The sequence below is a fragment of the Ammospiza caudacuta genome, chromosome 2, assembly GCF_027887145.1.
Source record: "Ammospiza caudacuta isolate bAmmCau1 chromosome 2, bAmmCau1.pri, whole genome shotgun sequence".
In the NCBI taxonomy this organism is placed as follows: domain Eukaryota; kingdom Metazoa; phylum Chordata; class Aves; order Passeriformes; family Passerellidae; genus Ammospiza; species Ammospiza caudacuta.
In genome coordinates this window covers 119,916,989-119,933,121 of record NC_080594.1, presented here as the reverse complement: position 1 = coordinate 119,933,121, position 16,133 = coordinate 119,916,989, and the positions used below count along the sequence as shown (strand labels likewise).

Genomic DNA, 16,133 nt, shown 5'->3' with positions numbered 1-16,133 from the left:
ACTTCTTGGATTGGGATGGGAATCAAAACAAAACCTGCTGGATTTGAGTGTTTTCCTTTCAGGAATGGATATTTGGGAACATTCCCCCAGCTCCATGACTCACTCAGTCACTTGGGCTGAAGGAATTCCAAGCAGGCCGAGATGTTTTCTCCTGATTCACCAAAGATCTGGGGAGCAATGGGAACAAACTGAGATCCTGCTGTCTTCCAGAGATCTAGACAAACCTGCTGAGCTCCAAAACCAACTCCAACTACAGTTTTTGAATAATTTCCTAAAACCAACTCCAACAACCATTTTTGATTCGTTTCCTTCATGGTTTTGATGGTTCTCAGACAGCCTGGGTTCCAATAAGTGTAAGGGGCCAGGGGAAGTTCAGATTAGGGATCAGAAACAATTTTTCCCTGGCAGAGTGGTCAGGCCTTGGGCTGAGCTGCCCAGGGAGGTTTGGAGTCACTGAATTGTCCCAGAGCAGTCTGGATGTGGCCTTGGGGACAGGATTGGGGTGGTGCTGGTGGGGCTGAAGGTGATCCTGAGGGGCTCTTCCAACATTCCTGGGATTCTGTGTCTCTTGGGCTCTCTGGGATGTGTGGAGGTGACAAGAGGTGACAATTACACTGTCACAGGGCCACCTTTGCACAAAGGCCAGTGGACGCTGTGTTCCTGCACATCCCACCATCCATGCTGGGATGTCCAGCTCTTTGGCCAGCAGCTAAATTTGCCCTCGAAACTGTGATAAATTCCCCTTTGTGGGAATTCCACATTTTCCTTTTTGTCCCATTGGATTCCTGTCTGTGCCTACCCAGAGAAAATTTCTCAAATTGTCACAGCTCATAAAGACAGCCAAGGTACTTAAAAACCTGGCTCTTCCTCCCCTGCTTTCATTATGGATTTTTAAAACCTCTTTTGAACTGAGCATTTTTATTCCCCACTTCTGAATAAATGCTTATTTTCAAAATTTTTCTTTTTTTATTTTCTGAAAAGAAACCCTGCTGCACTGTCAGGGAGAAGGGCAGGATGACCTAACCCATCATTTTCTTCTCTGATTCTATGATTCATAAAGCAATTTCTGTTTTTATGAGTGAGGTCCATGGGGAAAATCATTAGCAGAAACCAGATCAAGAGTAGTGCTCCTGATGAAAATACTTTTGGTTAGGAAACTTGGTAGAAATAGTCTGAGTCCTAAATTAAATATTTCCCTTAGGCCATTTGACCTGCTGTGTACCTCTGCTGAAAAATTAGGTTTTTTTCTTCTTTTGACTGCTTTTTTCTGCTTTTCCTCATTGAATTGTTTTAACCTACAAAGCTCTGAAAAATTCACTCACGGCCCAAATGCCTGAAAGTGATGTGAAAGGAAAAGGCTACAAGGATTTAGCCTGAAGTTAAGATGGGCATTAAATGTGATTATTCCCTGTTGGATATGTAGTTTTCCCAAATACTTTTGGGGGAAAAAAAAATATCCAAGAGTGAGATGCCGAGGGGTGTGGAGAGAGGGAATATTTTGCTGAGCAGGAGTTGAGAAGGAGCTGCTGGTTCTGTTCTGAAGGAAATCTTGTCCTACCTGAGGTCATTTTTAGGGAAACCCCAAGAATCTTTTCCTAATATAATAATAACAAAAGTCAACTCTTCTCCAAAAAAAACCTTTTCATTATTTCAGTGGGCTGAAATAATATTAATGTGTTTCTTTCTTGCTCATTTTCTGCTGCAAGTGCCTCATTTTGGAAGCTGAGGCTAAATTGTACCAAATACCAACTTAGAAACCAGAAAAAAAATGAACCATTTCATTGTTGGAAAATACCAAACATTTAAATTTCACTGGTGGATTAGGATTACATTTTAGTGGAAGGATTCAGATCCACTCATCTAGAATTACAGGGGCTGAGAGTTACGTAGGAGAAAAGACACAAAGGAGGTCCCAGTGCAGGGAGGAGCTGGAGCTGCTGCAGAGCCCAGAGGAGGCTCCAGGATGGGCAGAGGGATGGAGCAGCTCTGCTGGCAGGAAAGGCTGGCACAGCTGGCATTGCTCACCTGCACAGGAGAAGCTTTGGGCTGAGCTCAGGGTGGCCTTGCAGGGCCTGGAGGAGCCCCAGGAAAGCTGGAGAGAGACAATTGCCAGGGGATGCAGGGACAGCACACAGGGAATGGCCCCAGTGCCAGAGGGCAGGGCTGGGTGGGATCCTGGCCATGAGGAATTGTTCCCTGGCAGGGTGGGCAGGGCTGGCATGGAATTCCACCCCTGGATCCCTGGCAGTGCCCAAGGCCAGGCTGGACATTGGGCTTGGAGCACCCTGGGGTAGATGAAGGTGTCCCTGCCTATGGACCTGGCTGTTCTTTAATGTCCCTCCCAACCAAATCCATTCCATGATATAAATTCTGTGTGAAAGCAAAGTCACCACATGCTTCCATTTTATTATTTTTTTTTTTATTTTGAACAAAGCTTATGAATTGCTGAATTGTAACAGATAAAGGATCTCATGAAGGAAAGACAGGAATTCTTGGTTTCAAGGCCTTTTGTCTGGAGATGAAACTGAAACGTGATTATTTCCTGGCCCTCTTCCAGCTTTAATTTTTCTAAACTTAAGCTTTTCTTCCTTATATCCCATCTAACCCTCCTCTCTGACACTTTAAAGCCATTCCCCATTTCCCTGTCACTCCATGCCCTGGTGAAAATCCCTCTCTATCATTTTTGTAGCCCCTTTATGTATTTATGGAATTTAACTGGTTGGCAATACAAAGGATTGTTAAATTTATAGGAATTCCTGACACAGAGCAGTGCTGGTGGGGATCCTTTATGTCCTATCAATAAGTTCAACCTGTAGGTTTTCAACACTTCCATGCTTGAGAATTCATGGTGCAGACACTCCTTTTCCATTTGGGATGGGATTATTTTCCCTGGCATTTATCAGTGTCTCTGCTGAGGCTGGAGGGTTGGGATTGGTGATGTGAGACAGGAATTTGTAATTTATTTAGTTCAAGGCAATGGTCAAATATGTGGAACAGGAAACCTGGTGACAACACTGCTCCTCTGGGAGTGCAGCAGATCCTGTAGGATTGCTTCCCAAATAATTTTGGGTTTTTTAAATGAAACACAGAAGTGTTGACAGGCCAAGCTCCTTCCTTGAGAAATCAGGGACAAGGGAAGCCAGAGCTGCTGCACTGTGGGTTAGGAATGAAGCTAAGTCTGACACAGTCCTGCAGAAATGATTTCAACCCCTTCCCTTAGTCACTTCATCCCATACAGCTCTTTTTTCACCCTTCATCATTAACATGATTTTCAATCTAATAATTTTGGTGCCCCTCCTTGATGTCTCTGTGCTGAAACCAGGGGGAAGTGCTCTGAACTGAGACAAAGCCAGAATCAGCTGAATGTAGATTATTTCTAAGCACGACTCACTAGGCCTGACTTTCTCTTGCCAAATGCTCGCTCTACAAAGGTTTTGTAGCTGTTAAAAGCAGTGAGCAAGACGAAGATCTTTGGGGACAAGAACATTTTCCATAGGAATAGGAAAACATGGGGGAAAAGAAGATTTGAAGCAGAGGCTGGGGCTGGGAAAGGATGGGCCTGGAGTTGGATGAGGGGCATATTGTGGGTTTTAGGGAGTTATTTTGTGGAGTGGAGGTGCCTATTGTGGGTTTTAGGAGTTATTTTGCCTTTCCCCTTCCCAGAAGGAGATTTGCTGGCAAAGCTGAGCTGTTGGAGCATCAACCCCCCTGTCCCTCAGGAGTGGCAGATGAGTTTTCCTTCAGAGTTTTCCTTCTCTCTATGAGCTGATCCCTCCTTCCTCAGCTCCTCAGGGGGCTGGGAGAAGGGAGAGGGAAACTTCCACTCCTCATGGAGGGCTCAGACACTTCTGTTTGCTAAAGAAGATTTTAGCAGAGTGCAGGATCTTTTTTAAAGCCTCAGTTTTTGAGGAGATTCCTGATTTATGGGTTGCCCAAAACACCATATGTGTAAGGGAAAGGCTGGAGGAAGGTACATGGCGTTTTAAGTGAACAGCCCCTATTTTCTTCTTGAAATACAACAGCAAAGAATGGTAATCTGTTGAAGTTCTGACTGCTGAGAATTTGAGACTTTCTGTGCTGCCAGGCACTGACCCCCAGGAGAACACTGCATTGACCTGAGGCCCTGGAGAAGCTTCCAGAATGGAATGACAGAACTGGGATTGTGGGTGTGGAGTTTGAATAGAAGTGTGTGATATCACAGGGTGGGAAACTCAGAGTTTGGAGTTTTAGAATATAGTAATAGATATGGAGCAAGCCAAAAGTCCACCTGCACTGCAGTTCCTCCCAGCTTTGCCTGCCCTGGATTATCAGCTGGAGGATTCCCTCCTTGCAGCCCCACACAGAACACCACAGGCTTTTGCTTCATGATGGTGAAGAATAGAAAAAAGGCTTTACTTTGGTTTGCATCTCCATTTGTGCTCCTGCTCTTTGGGAATACTGGAATGTTCTGCCTGGGAGGTGGTGGAGTCCCCATGCCTGGGTGTGTTTAACAAAGCCTGGATGTGGCACTGGGGGCCAGGGTTCAGTTGGGCTGTTGGGGATGGGCTGGACTCGATGGTCCTGAAGGTCTCTTCCAACCCAGTGATTCTGGGAATTCTGGGATTCTGTGGAATTGCAGTGAGGAAATGAATTTTCTCTCAGTGTTCATGAGAAATCTCACTCAGGCTGATTCTGTGCCTGTGCTGTGTGAGGGTGTGCAAAGCAGGAGGGACAGAATGCCTGGGGGAGAATTGTGTTCTTCCAATGCTTAAAGGGGTTCCAGGAGAGCTGCAGAGGGATTTCCCACAAGGCAGGACACAGGGAATGGCTTTAAGCTGAAGGAGAGCGGGGATGGATGGGATATTGGGAAGGAATTGTTCCCTGGGAGGGTGGGGAGGGGATGGAATAGAAGCTGAATAGATCCAAGGTGTCCGAGGACAGACTGGGATAATGTGGGATGGTGGAAGGTGTCCCTGCCCATGACAGGGATCTTCAAGGTCCCTTCCAACCCAAACCATTCCCTGATTCCATGAGAGGCCATCTCAGCTCTGCTTGGAATCACCAGGGCAGGTGTTGTCTGTCCTACAAGAACACTATGTCCTCATAAATCACTTAAACACATCCTAAAGAGACAGAAAGATGTGAACAGCTTCCCTGCCTTCCTTAATCATGGAACAGATTAGGAACAGCATGTAAAAATGGGAGGAGGCAGCAGAAAGAATTTCCCCACTCATAAACAAAACATGGAGACATTTTATTTTTATTTTTCTAATAGTGCCTGACCTTTGTTCCTTTATTCTTCCTTTGAGTTTGGAGCTCGAGTCCATCAAGCCCCACATCCACCAGGCCACGTTCTGGGGCTGACCAGTCCAGAAAAGCCAGGCTGTGTCACAACCCTCAGCACATAAAGCTGCAGGAGGAAAAAAAAAAAAAAAAAACCAAACCAGAAACATTTATGGGACAGTGTTGATTTAATTATTAAGGATTCTGTTTGCCTGATTCCTCCCTGCAGCCAGCACCACGGGCTGTTCCTCATTACCTGCCCCACGTATCTTCCCAATCTCACCACAAACAGTTTGAGTTGACCACACCACTTCCCTCTTGAAAGTTAATCCAGTTTGACTCACCCTGAGCAGCTCGGGCCGAGCCAAGGAAAACAAGGCAAAGAATAACCTGCTTGTATCCACTTTGGAAACTTCTCAGAGGCCCTGCTTTCACAGGGCTCCACAGTAGCTCACTATATCTCCCTGCAGCTGCAGAGAAAATCAGGGAAGCAAAAAAAAAAAAAAAAGTTCCAGAAGTTAAAATAAAGCCCAGGCAGAGCCACGTGAAATTTATGAGTTCACAGTGGAGTGTTAGTCCAGAGGAGGATCCAACAAATTAAAATAGCCAAACTCATTTCTGTGGAAAACCAGGTATTTTCAGCTATTGTGCGGTGACAGCAGGCACTGGGTTTGGTAAAAGCAAAGGTCTGAAGTTCAAGGGAGGTGTGCAGCCCCAGCTATGCTCTTTTCTCGGGCAGGAGCAAAGCTCCACGCGTCAAAGTGTGAGCAGCCAGCACCTCCAGGGAGTAAATTGAATTTGGTGTTGCCAAATTGCCCTGGTTTATATAAACACCGAGGCACAGGAGCTGACCTTTAGGCGCAGGTGCCTTGTTGAGCCCTGGCTGAGGGTGAGTGTTGGGGACCTTTCACTGCCTCGAGACATTTGTGATGAAATGTTCCTGTCTGAGCAATTCCTCTGCTGTTTGTACAACCACTGCCCTGTTTGGAGTCACTGCACAGGTGACAAATGTCCTCACCCGTGGCTCTTCCTGCTCAGTGCCTGGGTTTGAAAAAACAGGTGTTTGCTAAAGAAGGCAGGAGCCTCCCTTGAAATGAAAATGTAAACTTCCTCCCTCTGAATTATTATCATTTTGAAATTATCAGCAAAGATATGGGAGTAGGAATAACAGTTGTTTGCTAGGAAAATTAAAAATACAAACGCAAGAGTACAAAAAAGAAAACAAACCACTGCCAGAGCCAGAGCAGTCCCTGTCCCCTGTGTGCCAGGGCGGTGTCCCAGCCCCATGCCAGGGGGCTCAGCCCTCCTGCAGTGCCAGCTGTGGCTCTGCTGCAGCAGGGATCCTGCACAAGGGGGGAGTTTTCCTCTGCAGCTCCAGGGGAAGAGGCAGCTGCTCCTCTGGCAATGCAGGGGGCAAAGGCTGCTCTGCTGTCCCAGCACCTCAGATTGGATCCGGGCAGGAATGCTTGGCTCCTCCCCTGGGCGGAGCATCTCCCCATGGGATGCTGGGATTGGATCAGCCCTGCAGGGACACTCAGTGGCCATGGACAGCAGAGATCTCCTGCAGGGAGGGTTGGCTGTGGGAGAGAGAAAGGAAAAACTGCCCCAGGAACAGCAGAGAACTGCCCCAGCTCTGACAGATGGAGACAGATCACACACCCCCATTTCCAACCTCAGACGCTCAGGATGAGGGAGGGGCTCCAGAAATGTGATTGAGATGCTTGAGTGATGTCTCTGTGTCCAGCAGAAACAGAACCTTATCCCAAAGGCTGCTCTTGTACCTGGCGTCATGGGGCAGTTCTGTGTGTCTCAACAGAAGATCAAAAGATCTTGGAGAATGTCCCAGGAAGGTTCTGAAGGTGGGGAAGGGTCTGGAAGGGCTGAGGGCACTGGGATTGTCCAGCTGGAGCAGAGGATACTGAGGGCAGAGCTCCATAGGACCAGTTCCTGCTGCAGCTGGGCCAGGAGGGATTTAGGTTGGATTTTAGGGCAAGGTTCTTGCCCAGAGGGTGCTGGCACTGCCCAGGCTGCCCAGGGAATGGGCACAGCCCCAAGGCTGCCACAGCTCCAGGAGATGCCCAGGGTGGGATTTTTGGGGGTCTGGGCAGAACTGGAGTTGGATCATCCATGTGGATCCCTCCTAACTCAGGATATTCCAGGATTCCATGTGTTTTCAGCAGCTTTCCCTTGGAGAGAGGAGGATTTTTGTGCCTGTATTTTATTTTTTCCTTGGTTGCTGCCTGAGCTGGTGCTTGGCTGCTTGGGGCTCATCCTGCACCTTCTCCCTCAGACAAACCTCCAGCTCTGCTGCCTCAGCTGTGGCTGAAGGGGATTCCTGGGGCACTTTGGGAAGATGCAAACCAAAAAGAAACAAAAGAGGATTTTGGCAAAGCAATGCTTGGCTCGGGGCTCATTCAAACATTGTCAAGGGCTTGGAGTTTTGGACGTTGAGACGGGAGAAGGGGAAAAGGAAGCAAGGGTTGTAATTTTACAAACTGATTTAAATTTCATGATCAACTTCTTCCCTCCAAACTCAAAGGCTCCATGACTTTTACTTCACTGCCGTGACCTAATTCCTGGGGTTAATTCCAGGCAATAATTACACTTCCACAGGAGAGAGGGCACAGATTCAGCAGAAGCTGAGGCGGATCTACCCAAAATAATTGTGGTTCTAGTGGAAATTCATTTGTCCTTTGCTGCTTGTACCTCACAGGCCTCAGCAGCAGAGCTGGGGGAGAGGAGGAAAAATTCCTGCCACTTTCAGAAATGTGTCAGGATTGTTTTTGTGGGTTTGGGAGCTCGGGATAGACTTGAGGATTTTGTGTGTTCATCAGGAGGAGGGAAAGAATGGAAGGCACCCTGAAGGTCTGTGGAGAGAGGGAAAGCAGAGCCTCCACTCGTCCTTTTTCCCAGGAATGTTCCCCCCAAAGCTCTCCTGACTCTACTGGGCCAAGTTTCGGTGATGGAAAGGGCTCCCAGCCTGGAATTAGAGCAGAAAATTGGAAATTGGAAGCCCAAGGAGGGTGTGGAGTCTCCATCTCCGGAGATATTCCAGAGCAACCTGGATGTGTTTGTGTGTCAGCTGCTCCAGGTGGCCCTGCCTGGACTGGGGCAGCTCCAGAAGTCCTGAAAATTCTGGGATTCTGTGAGCTGAAGCTCATTTTCTTGAATATATCAGGCAGAAGGTCTTGATCTGGGCCCTCCCACCTACTCTGGTTTGTCCTGGGACAGAATTCCTTCTTTTTACAAATTTTCCCCTACCTGTGTTTTTAAAAATCTAAAATAATTTTTAAATAATTTTAAAAAGAAGAGCTAAGCAAAAATATCTTGTCAACATATTGTGTAATTACTGTTAAAACGCACAGGGAGAAAAATCCAGGACTTCCAAAGGAGGTGCAAGGAGCTCCCTGGGGTTTCCCCAGGTAAAATAGGGAGAGCAGGAATCTGTAAATCCTGGTTCACCTTCTTGGTGTCACTGCCCACAAAAAAATGGGATCACTCGGTGGAAAATTGAAATGCTGAGCTTAGGATTGGACCATAAACATCATTTTAGCTGCAGGTATTCCAAGGGAGGAGCAATTCCAGCCAGGGTGAGCTTTGCAGGGGAACTGAGAAGAGAATTTACCTGGAAGGGTTTCCCAGTGTCCCAGAGCTCCTCTGGATCAGCCTGGCCATGGAGTCAGGGCCTCATTCCCACATTCCCAACCCAGCACTGCTCCTGCTGCTAACTACAGACAGGCCATGAGAGTGTAATATATAAAATATAAAATATAAAATATAAAATAGAAAATAGAAAATAGAAAATAGAAAATAGAAAATATATAGAATATAGAATATGTAACATATAATATATAATATATAATATAGTATATAACATATATAATATAACATATTACATATTACATATAACATATAACATAACATATAACATATAACATATAACATATAACATATATAATATATAATATATAATATATAATATATAATATATAATATATAATATATAATATATAATATGTAATATGTAATATATAATATATAATATATAATATATAATATTGTATATTGTATATCGTATATTGTATATTGTATATTGTATATTGTATATATTATAGAATATAGAATATAGAATATATAACATATATAATATAGAATATAGGATATAGGATATAGAATATAGAACATATATCTTAGAATATATAACATAGAATATAGAATAATTTACAATATATATATTCTCATATATAATATTAGAATCTCCTGACTGCCACCATGTTCCATATCTGGAAATGAGGCTCGTGCTATCCAGCACTTCAAAAAAAAACAGGAAAAAAAAAGTGATTGCTGAATGTTATAGTTTTGGAAATTATTTTTCCTTGTAGACAAGTCTCCATAATATTAATAAGAAGAAAACTGAAGAAAAACTATTCTAGAGGCAGTAAACTGACTGAAATTTTAGGTTTTGTTTCTTTACATTGTCCATGAAAAAGTCATAGGGGGAGCAGAAGTGTTCTAAAGATTTTGTTCTAAGTCTTATTACTCTTTCTTTTAGTTGCTGTTAATAAATTTCTCTTTATACCCTTTTAAAGTTTTAAGCCTGCTTTGCCTTTCTCCTAATCCTACCTCACAAAAAAAATAAATACATTAGGAATTAACCAACACAAAAACCACTACACTCTTCCATACATTAATGATAAATTAATCTCAAAATCAGTAATATTTCAAATTAACAAACCAAAACCACCACACTGGTGAATGTCCTCAAAACTCTGCCTGCCTGATTTGTGCTCCGCACAGCAATCAGATTTGGGTCTAATTCTGTTTTTAGAGGATTTTTATATTATTTTTAATCCATGGAGGAGAGGTTGGTGAGCTCTGGCACGGAGCTGATCCTTCTGACAGAAGCTCAGGGAAAAAGGGTTGGCCAAGAATTTCATCCCTGACACAGAGGAAAGCAATGTTTAGGCATTGTTAGCAAAATAATCATGCTTTTTTTGCATTATAGTTGAAAGCATTTCTGGTTTATAGGCTTTCTCAGCTTGGTAATAATATAGAAGTGTTATATTTTAATTAATAGAAACACAAAATTGGGTTGGAAATTGTCTCTCTCCATGTTCCTGTGGGTCCTTCAGGCCCTGCAAGGCCAAACTGAGGTCACCCCAAAGCTTCTCCTCTCCAGGCTGAACAATCCCACTCCTTCTTGGCCTTTTGCACATTTAATTACAATTATCAATTATTTTACACATCACTTGGTCAATTTGGGCTCTCTCAGCTTCTTGCAAATTCAATTCAGGTGATTGACACCTTTCACAATCCCGGGTTGCTCCAAGCCCTGTCCTTGAACACTTCTGTGGGTGAAGAATTCGTTGTTTAACAAGAATTTATATTGCAAAAAATAGTAATACTTATAATTTGTCCCTGACAAATTATATATTATATTATATTATATTATATTATATTATATTATATTATATATCATATCATATCATATCATATCATATCATATCATATCACTTATAACTTTTTTTTTTGCGTTAAGCACAGTGTGTTCACTTCCTAGAATGATATGAGTGAGCACATTTCCTCTCATCATTATACAAAATAATCACAATAATTTTAGCCCCAAGACACAGAAGAGTGTTCAGCACTTTATTAATGGACACAATGGCATTTTGGTGATTTTTTTCCCCACTAAAGCTGGACCAAACCTGAATAAAACCAGCCCTGAAAAGAGGGGAGGTTTGAATCAAGATCCAGAGTGCCTCTAAGGCAAACAAGTTTATTTAAACTCACTCCTTCCTTTGGTTAAAGCCTGGCCAGACTCTGCATTTTCCTGGGAATAATCCCATTTTTGGGTGTGAAATTTCCTTTTCCACACGGGAAAAATGGAGAGAAGGGGAAGAATTCAGGGACAAAGGCTCAGCTTAGTTAAACTCCCCTGTTTTGGTTTAAAACCACACTGACCCCCAACCTTCCATGGTGGGATGGGGAATTGGGAAAAAAAAAACCCCATGGGTTGGGATAAGAATGGTTTAATAATTGAAATTGGAAAATGAAGAAAGAAAAATGATAAATAATAAATAATAATAGGATAAAGGATAAATAATAATTTTAATAATAATATTTTATTTATTATTATTTATTAAAAGGAGAGAAATTAAAAAAAAAAACTCTCAAAAAACAATGAGAGTGGATGACAGCAAGTGACAGAAGAGTGGCGTAATTAAAAGGAAAAAAATTGATTAAAAGACAAAAAAAAACCCATAAAATCATAGAATGGATTTGTTTGGAAAGGACCCTAAAGGTCTCCTGATTCCACCTGGACAGGGATATCCATTAACCCATTCCAGCAGTGTTTGCTTGGAAAATGGTCCTGGTTTTCCACAGAAATTCCAGCTGGAAGGACGAGAGCAGCAATTCCTTTCCTCATCCTCTGCGTTATCCAGTTCTGCCTCTCTGAGCCTGAAAGCATCTAAAGATGTCTGCAAAAACTAAAAAAAGAATAATTAAAGGGAAATTTCGAATTTCAAAAATTCAAAAAATTCAATTTCACTTCCTTGGCCTCTCCTTTACCCAATTCTGCCTCTCCAAGCCTGAAAGCATCTAAGAATTCCTGCCAAAAGAAATTTAAAGGAAAATTCAAAATTTCAAAGGAAAATAAAGGTTCCTTGGCCTATTCGGCCTCTCTGAACCTGAAAGGCATCTAAGAATAAATGAAATAAAAATATGCAAATGCAGAAATAAAATTTAAAAAAATTAAAGGAAAATTCAAAATTTCAAAGCAAGGTAAAGGTTCTTTGGCCTCTGCTTTACTCAATTCTGCCTCTCTGAGCCTGAAAGAATCTAAGAATGCCTGCAAAAATCCCCCAGAAAATAAAAGGAAAATTCAAAATTTCAAAGGAAGGTGAAGGTTCCTTGGCCTACTCTGCCTCTCTGAGCCTGAAAGGATCTAAGGATTCCTTAAAAAAAAAAAAAAAAAAAAAAATTAAAGGAAAATTCAAAAATTCCAAATTTCAAAGGAAAATAAAGATTTCTTGGCCTCTGCTTTACCCAGTTCTGCCTCTCTGAGCCTGAAAGAATGTCTGCAAAAATTAAAAAAAGAAAAAAAAGGAAAACTCAAAAATTCAAAGGCAAATAAAGGTTCCTTGGCCCATTCTGTCTCTCTGAACCTGAAAGGATCTAAGGATGCCTGCAATTTTTTTTTTTTTTGCCTTTAATTTTTTAATTTAAAAAAAGTAAAGGAAAATTCAAAATTTCAAGGGAAAATTTAAAGGAAATTTTGTTTCTTTTCCTGCGCTTGTGCATCCCAGCCTGAGCCTCCCCTGGCCTGGCATTCCCAGGGAAGCAGGAATTTGCTGCTGTCATTTCCCCATCCCCAATGCCAAAATCTGGCCCCTGTCCAGGCCTGAGTGTTCCAGGGCTCTCCCAGGCTGTAAAAATGCATTTCCCTGCCATTCCCAGGGGAAACACTTTCATCTTGCCCTGCCCTCCCTGTGTAATATTCCAAAAAATATTAAAAAAATATATTCCATGGCAAAAAGTCCTCCTGACCTCACTCAGGCAGCGTTTGGAAGGGATAATCTTAAAAATAAAAAGGCCCTAAAAAGACCCTAAAGGCCTAAAAAGGCCCTAAAAAGGGATAATCTTAAAAAAAAAAAAGACCCTAAATCCTGTGGTTTAGCCAAGTTGGCTGCATGTCCTGTTTATTGCAGCATCCCCAACACTGACCCTGCAAGCTGAGGGGGGAAAATGTTCATTTTTCTTTTCTCTGTTAATTGATTCCCCTGCAAGCTGAGGGGGAAAAATGTTCATTTTTCTTTTCTCTGTTAATTGATTCCCCTGCAAGCTGAGGGGGAAAAATGTTCATTTTTCTTTTCTCTGTTAATTGATTCCCCTGCAAGCTGAGGGGGGAAAATGTTCATTTTTCTTTTCTCTGTTAATTGATTCCCCTGCAAGCTGAGGGGGAAAAATGTTTGTTTTTCTTTTCTCCTAAAGAGAAGGAGTTTTGGTTTTGGTTTGTTCATATGAGATTTTACTGATTTTGAGATTTCTCAGTTAGTGTGTTAAAGAGTGTGGTGGCTTTGGTGTTGGTTAACACCAAAGAGAAAGAGTTGGAGTTAACACTTAAAGAGAAAGAGTTTTGGTTTTGGTTTTGGTTTGTTAATTTGAAATATTACTGATTTTGAGATTTCTCAGTTAATGTATTAACGAGTGTGATGGCTTTGTGTCATGGTTGAGGCCTGGCACAGAGCCAGTGCCCCCATGACCATGTTGGTCAATTCCTAATGTATTTATTTTTTGTTCTGAGGTAGGATTAGGAGAAAGGGAAAGCAGGTTTAAAACTTCAAATGGGTGTAAAGAGAAATTTATTAACAGGAACTAAAAGAAAGAATAATAAGGATTTCTTTCTCTCTCAATCCTTGTGAGAAATCTCTGGGGACACGAGGAGGGCAAGAAGGCAATGGTTCCTCCTCGTGTGAGCTCTGTGCCAAGGTTTCCCTTCAACAGCTGGAAGCTTGAGCGATTTTCATCAAGATTTGTGGACAAAGTGCTTCAGCAGAGCCAAAGCAGCTTCCAGACCCCTTCCTGCTGCTCTTTTCCATCCTGGAAAAGGGAGGGAAGCAGCTTCCAGACCCCTTCCTGCTGCTCTTTTCCATCCTGGAAAAGGGAGGGAAGCAGCTTCCAGACCCCTTCCTGCTGCTCTTTTCCATCCTGGAAAAGGGAGCTCTGGCCTTGTGGTCACCTCACAGGGCTGGCAGGGCAGAGTGGCTGTCCCAGGGTCACCTCCTGGCCCTGGGCAGGGCACCTCATTGCTCTGGCATTCCATTTTCCACCTGCAAAAAAGGGTTAATAACAGTGCTGCCCGTCCCAGGGGTGAGCTGAGGATATTTGGTCTGCCCCAGCAAGAGGGGAACTTCAAAGCCCAGCTAATAAACACCAAAATGCAGGTCGCCCTCACAAAGGGCCGCCTGTGCTTTGAGAGTGGCTTGGGAGAAATATTTATATTTGTTACGTTTTTTTCTGACACGCTCCTTCACTTCTGTCCTGCAGAGCTCTGGTGCCAAACAGGTTCTGTGCACTCAGAGGAGGAGGAATAATAAATAGATTTTTTTTTCTGGCTGGGGATAAGGAGGGTAAAGAGGCACTTTTGGAGCTGCTTCTTGAGGTGACAATTGCCTGGCCTTTCTTCTGAGTGTTTCCCACTCAACATGAAAATGGAGCCATAAAAGCAGCAGAGTTCTTCTGAGGAAGAGCCTGTTGGTGCTTCTCTTTCTCCCAAATGGAATTTCCACAAATTCAAGGGATGAGACAGAACTTGGCTGTGTCCCTGCACTCCTGGGAATCCCAGGCTGTGGAAAAGGGCCCACACAGGAGGCTGGAACACCCCCAAAATTCAGATTGATGCTCTGGGGCAGCACAGGGAGGTGTGGGGAGGTCCAAGTTTTGCTCAGTGGATGCAGGGTAGGAAGATATCATGGAAATCAGGAGGAATTTTGGACATTAAAGGGTTGTTAAAGGTTGTTAAACCTTCAGATGGGCTGCCCAGGGAGGTTTGGAGGGCCCATCCCTGGAGATGCCCAGCAGAGGTGGCACTCAGTGCTCTGGGCACAGCTGGGGCTCCCTGGCATGCTGCATTTCCAACCTTTGGGATTCTGTCAGACAGGCAGAGATCCTCTCACAGCCTGGAGCAGCCTGGCACTGCACGGTCAGGAGAGCTGGGAGGGAAGGGGAGGTCACAGGAGATCTGGCTTGGCCTTCCTGCTCTCCTTTTAAAGCAGGAGAAGTCTGAGGAGGATCTGAAATCAGGAATAAAAGCCAGCGTGGGGCTGCACTTGGAAGGATGTGGCTCTTGGCTCTGCCAGCCCTGGGTTGATCCTGCTGGAGCTTAAAATAATCCCCATGGATGAGGTATTTTACACATCTTGTGTGACTCCACGTGTTGGCATTCACATCCAGGGTCAGGAGCCCAAGGCTGGAGGAACTTCCAGCTTCTCTCTGCTGACAAATGCAGCATTTGCTCCCGACCAACCAGAATGGCAGATAAAAGTCCTTTTAAAAGTCCTTTTCATCTGTCTTCCCTTCTCCCCTCCTTTTTTATTTCTATTTTATTTTTTTTAAGCCCTAATGGGTCTCTTTAATGATGAAACCACTGCTATATAATATGTCTTTTTATATTTTAATTCCTCCCCCTCCCCTTGGGATAATTTACAGCACAGTGTGGAATCTGAGACAGTTCAAGCTGTGCCAAAGGGCCTGGCAAGGGGAAGAAATGCCGAGCCACTGAGATTTGGAAGCATAAGACGAGTTATAAAATTTAATTTTAGAAATGCAGCTACTGGGAACTGCTTTTAAATGCACATTTTCCTTTTAGTGCATAAAATGGGCCTGTGTCTTGATTGAGCTGTCAGGGTGGCTTGAAAGAGCTCTCTGTGGAGGAAGGGGACTACAGGGCTCTGCAGAGAACTTTTTGTTGCTTATTCAGTGATATTCAACATTGAGAGAGGGATTTTTAGAAATGTTTATGGATTAAAAGTTAAGGGAGGGAGGGTGGAATAAGGAATAGCGAATAAAAAAATAAAATAATTCCTACTTTTTATGTAATCACAGAATGGTTTGGGGTGGAAAAGACCTTAAATATTATCTCATTCCATTCCCTGCCATGGCAGGGACACCTCCCACTGTCCCAGGCTGCTCCAGCCCCAGTGTCCAGCCTGGCCTTGGGCACTGCCAGGGATCCAGGGGCAGCCACAGCTGCTCTGGGAATTCCATCCCAGCCCTGCCCACCCTGCCAGGGAACAATTCCTCATTCCCAAGATCCCATCCAGCCCTGCCTTCCTTTACATTAAGGCCATTCCCCCTTTTCTTGTCAC

General features: G+C 43.6%; 2 protein-coding genes across 2 annotated transcripts in view; both read left to right on the top strand.

Annotated features, from left to right (window-relative positions):
- The window catches only part of LOC131572448 (runt-related transcription factor 1-like), a 33,655-nt gene extending 28,312 nt beyond the window's left edge, over positions 1–5,343 (top strand). The window contains exon 4 of the mRNA XM_058825628.1: positions 5,289–5,343. Within this exon, the coding sequence (XP_058681611.1) occupies positions 5,289–5,343 (55 nt within the window). The remainder of the gene's footprint in view (positions 1–5,288) is intronic.
- A 1,708-nt stretch (positions 5,344–7,051) lies between these two features.
- Positions 7,052–16,133, top strand: part of LOC131572447 (runt-related transcription factor 1-like) — a 33,148-nt gene continuing 24,066 nt past the window's right edge. Inside the window, exon 1 of the mRNA XM_058825627.1 lies at positions 7,052–7,121. Within this exon, the coding sequence (XP_058681610.1) occupies positions 7,052–7,121 (70 nt within the window). The remainder of the gene's footprint in view (positions 7,122–16,133) is intronic.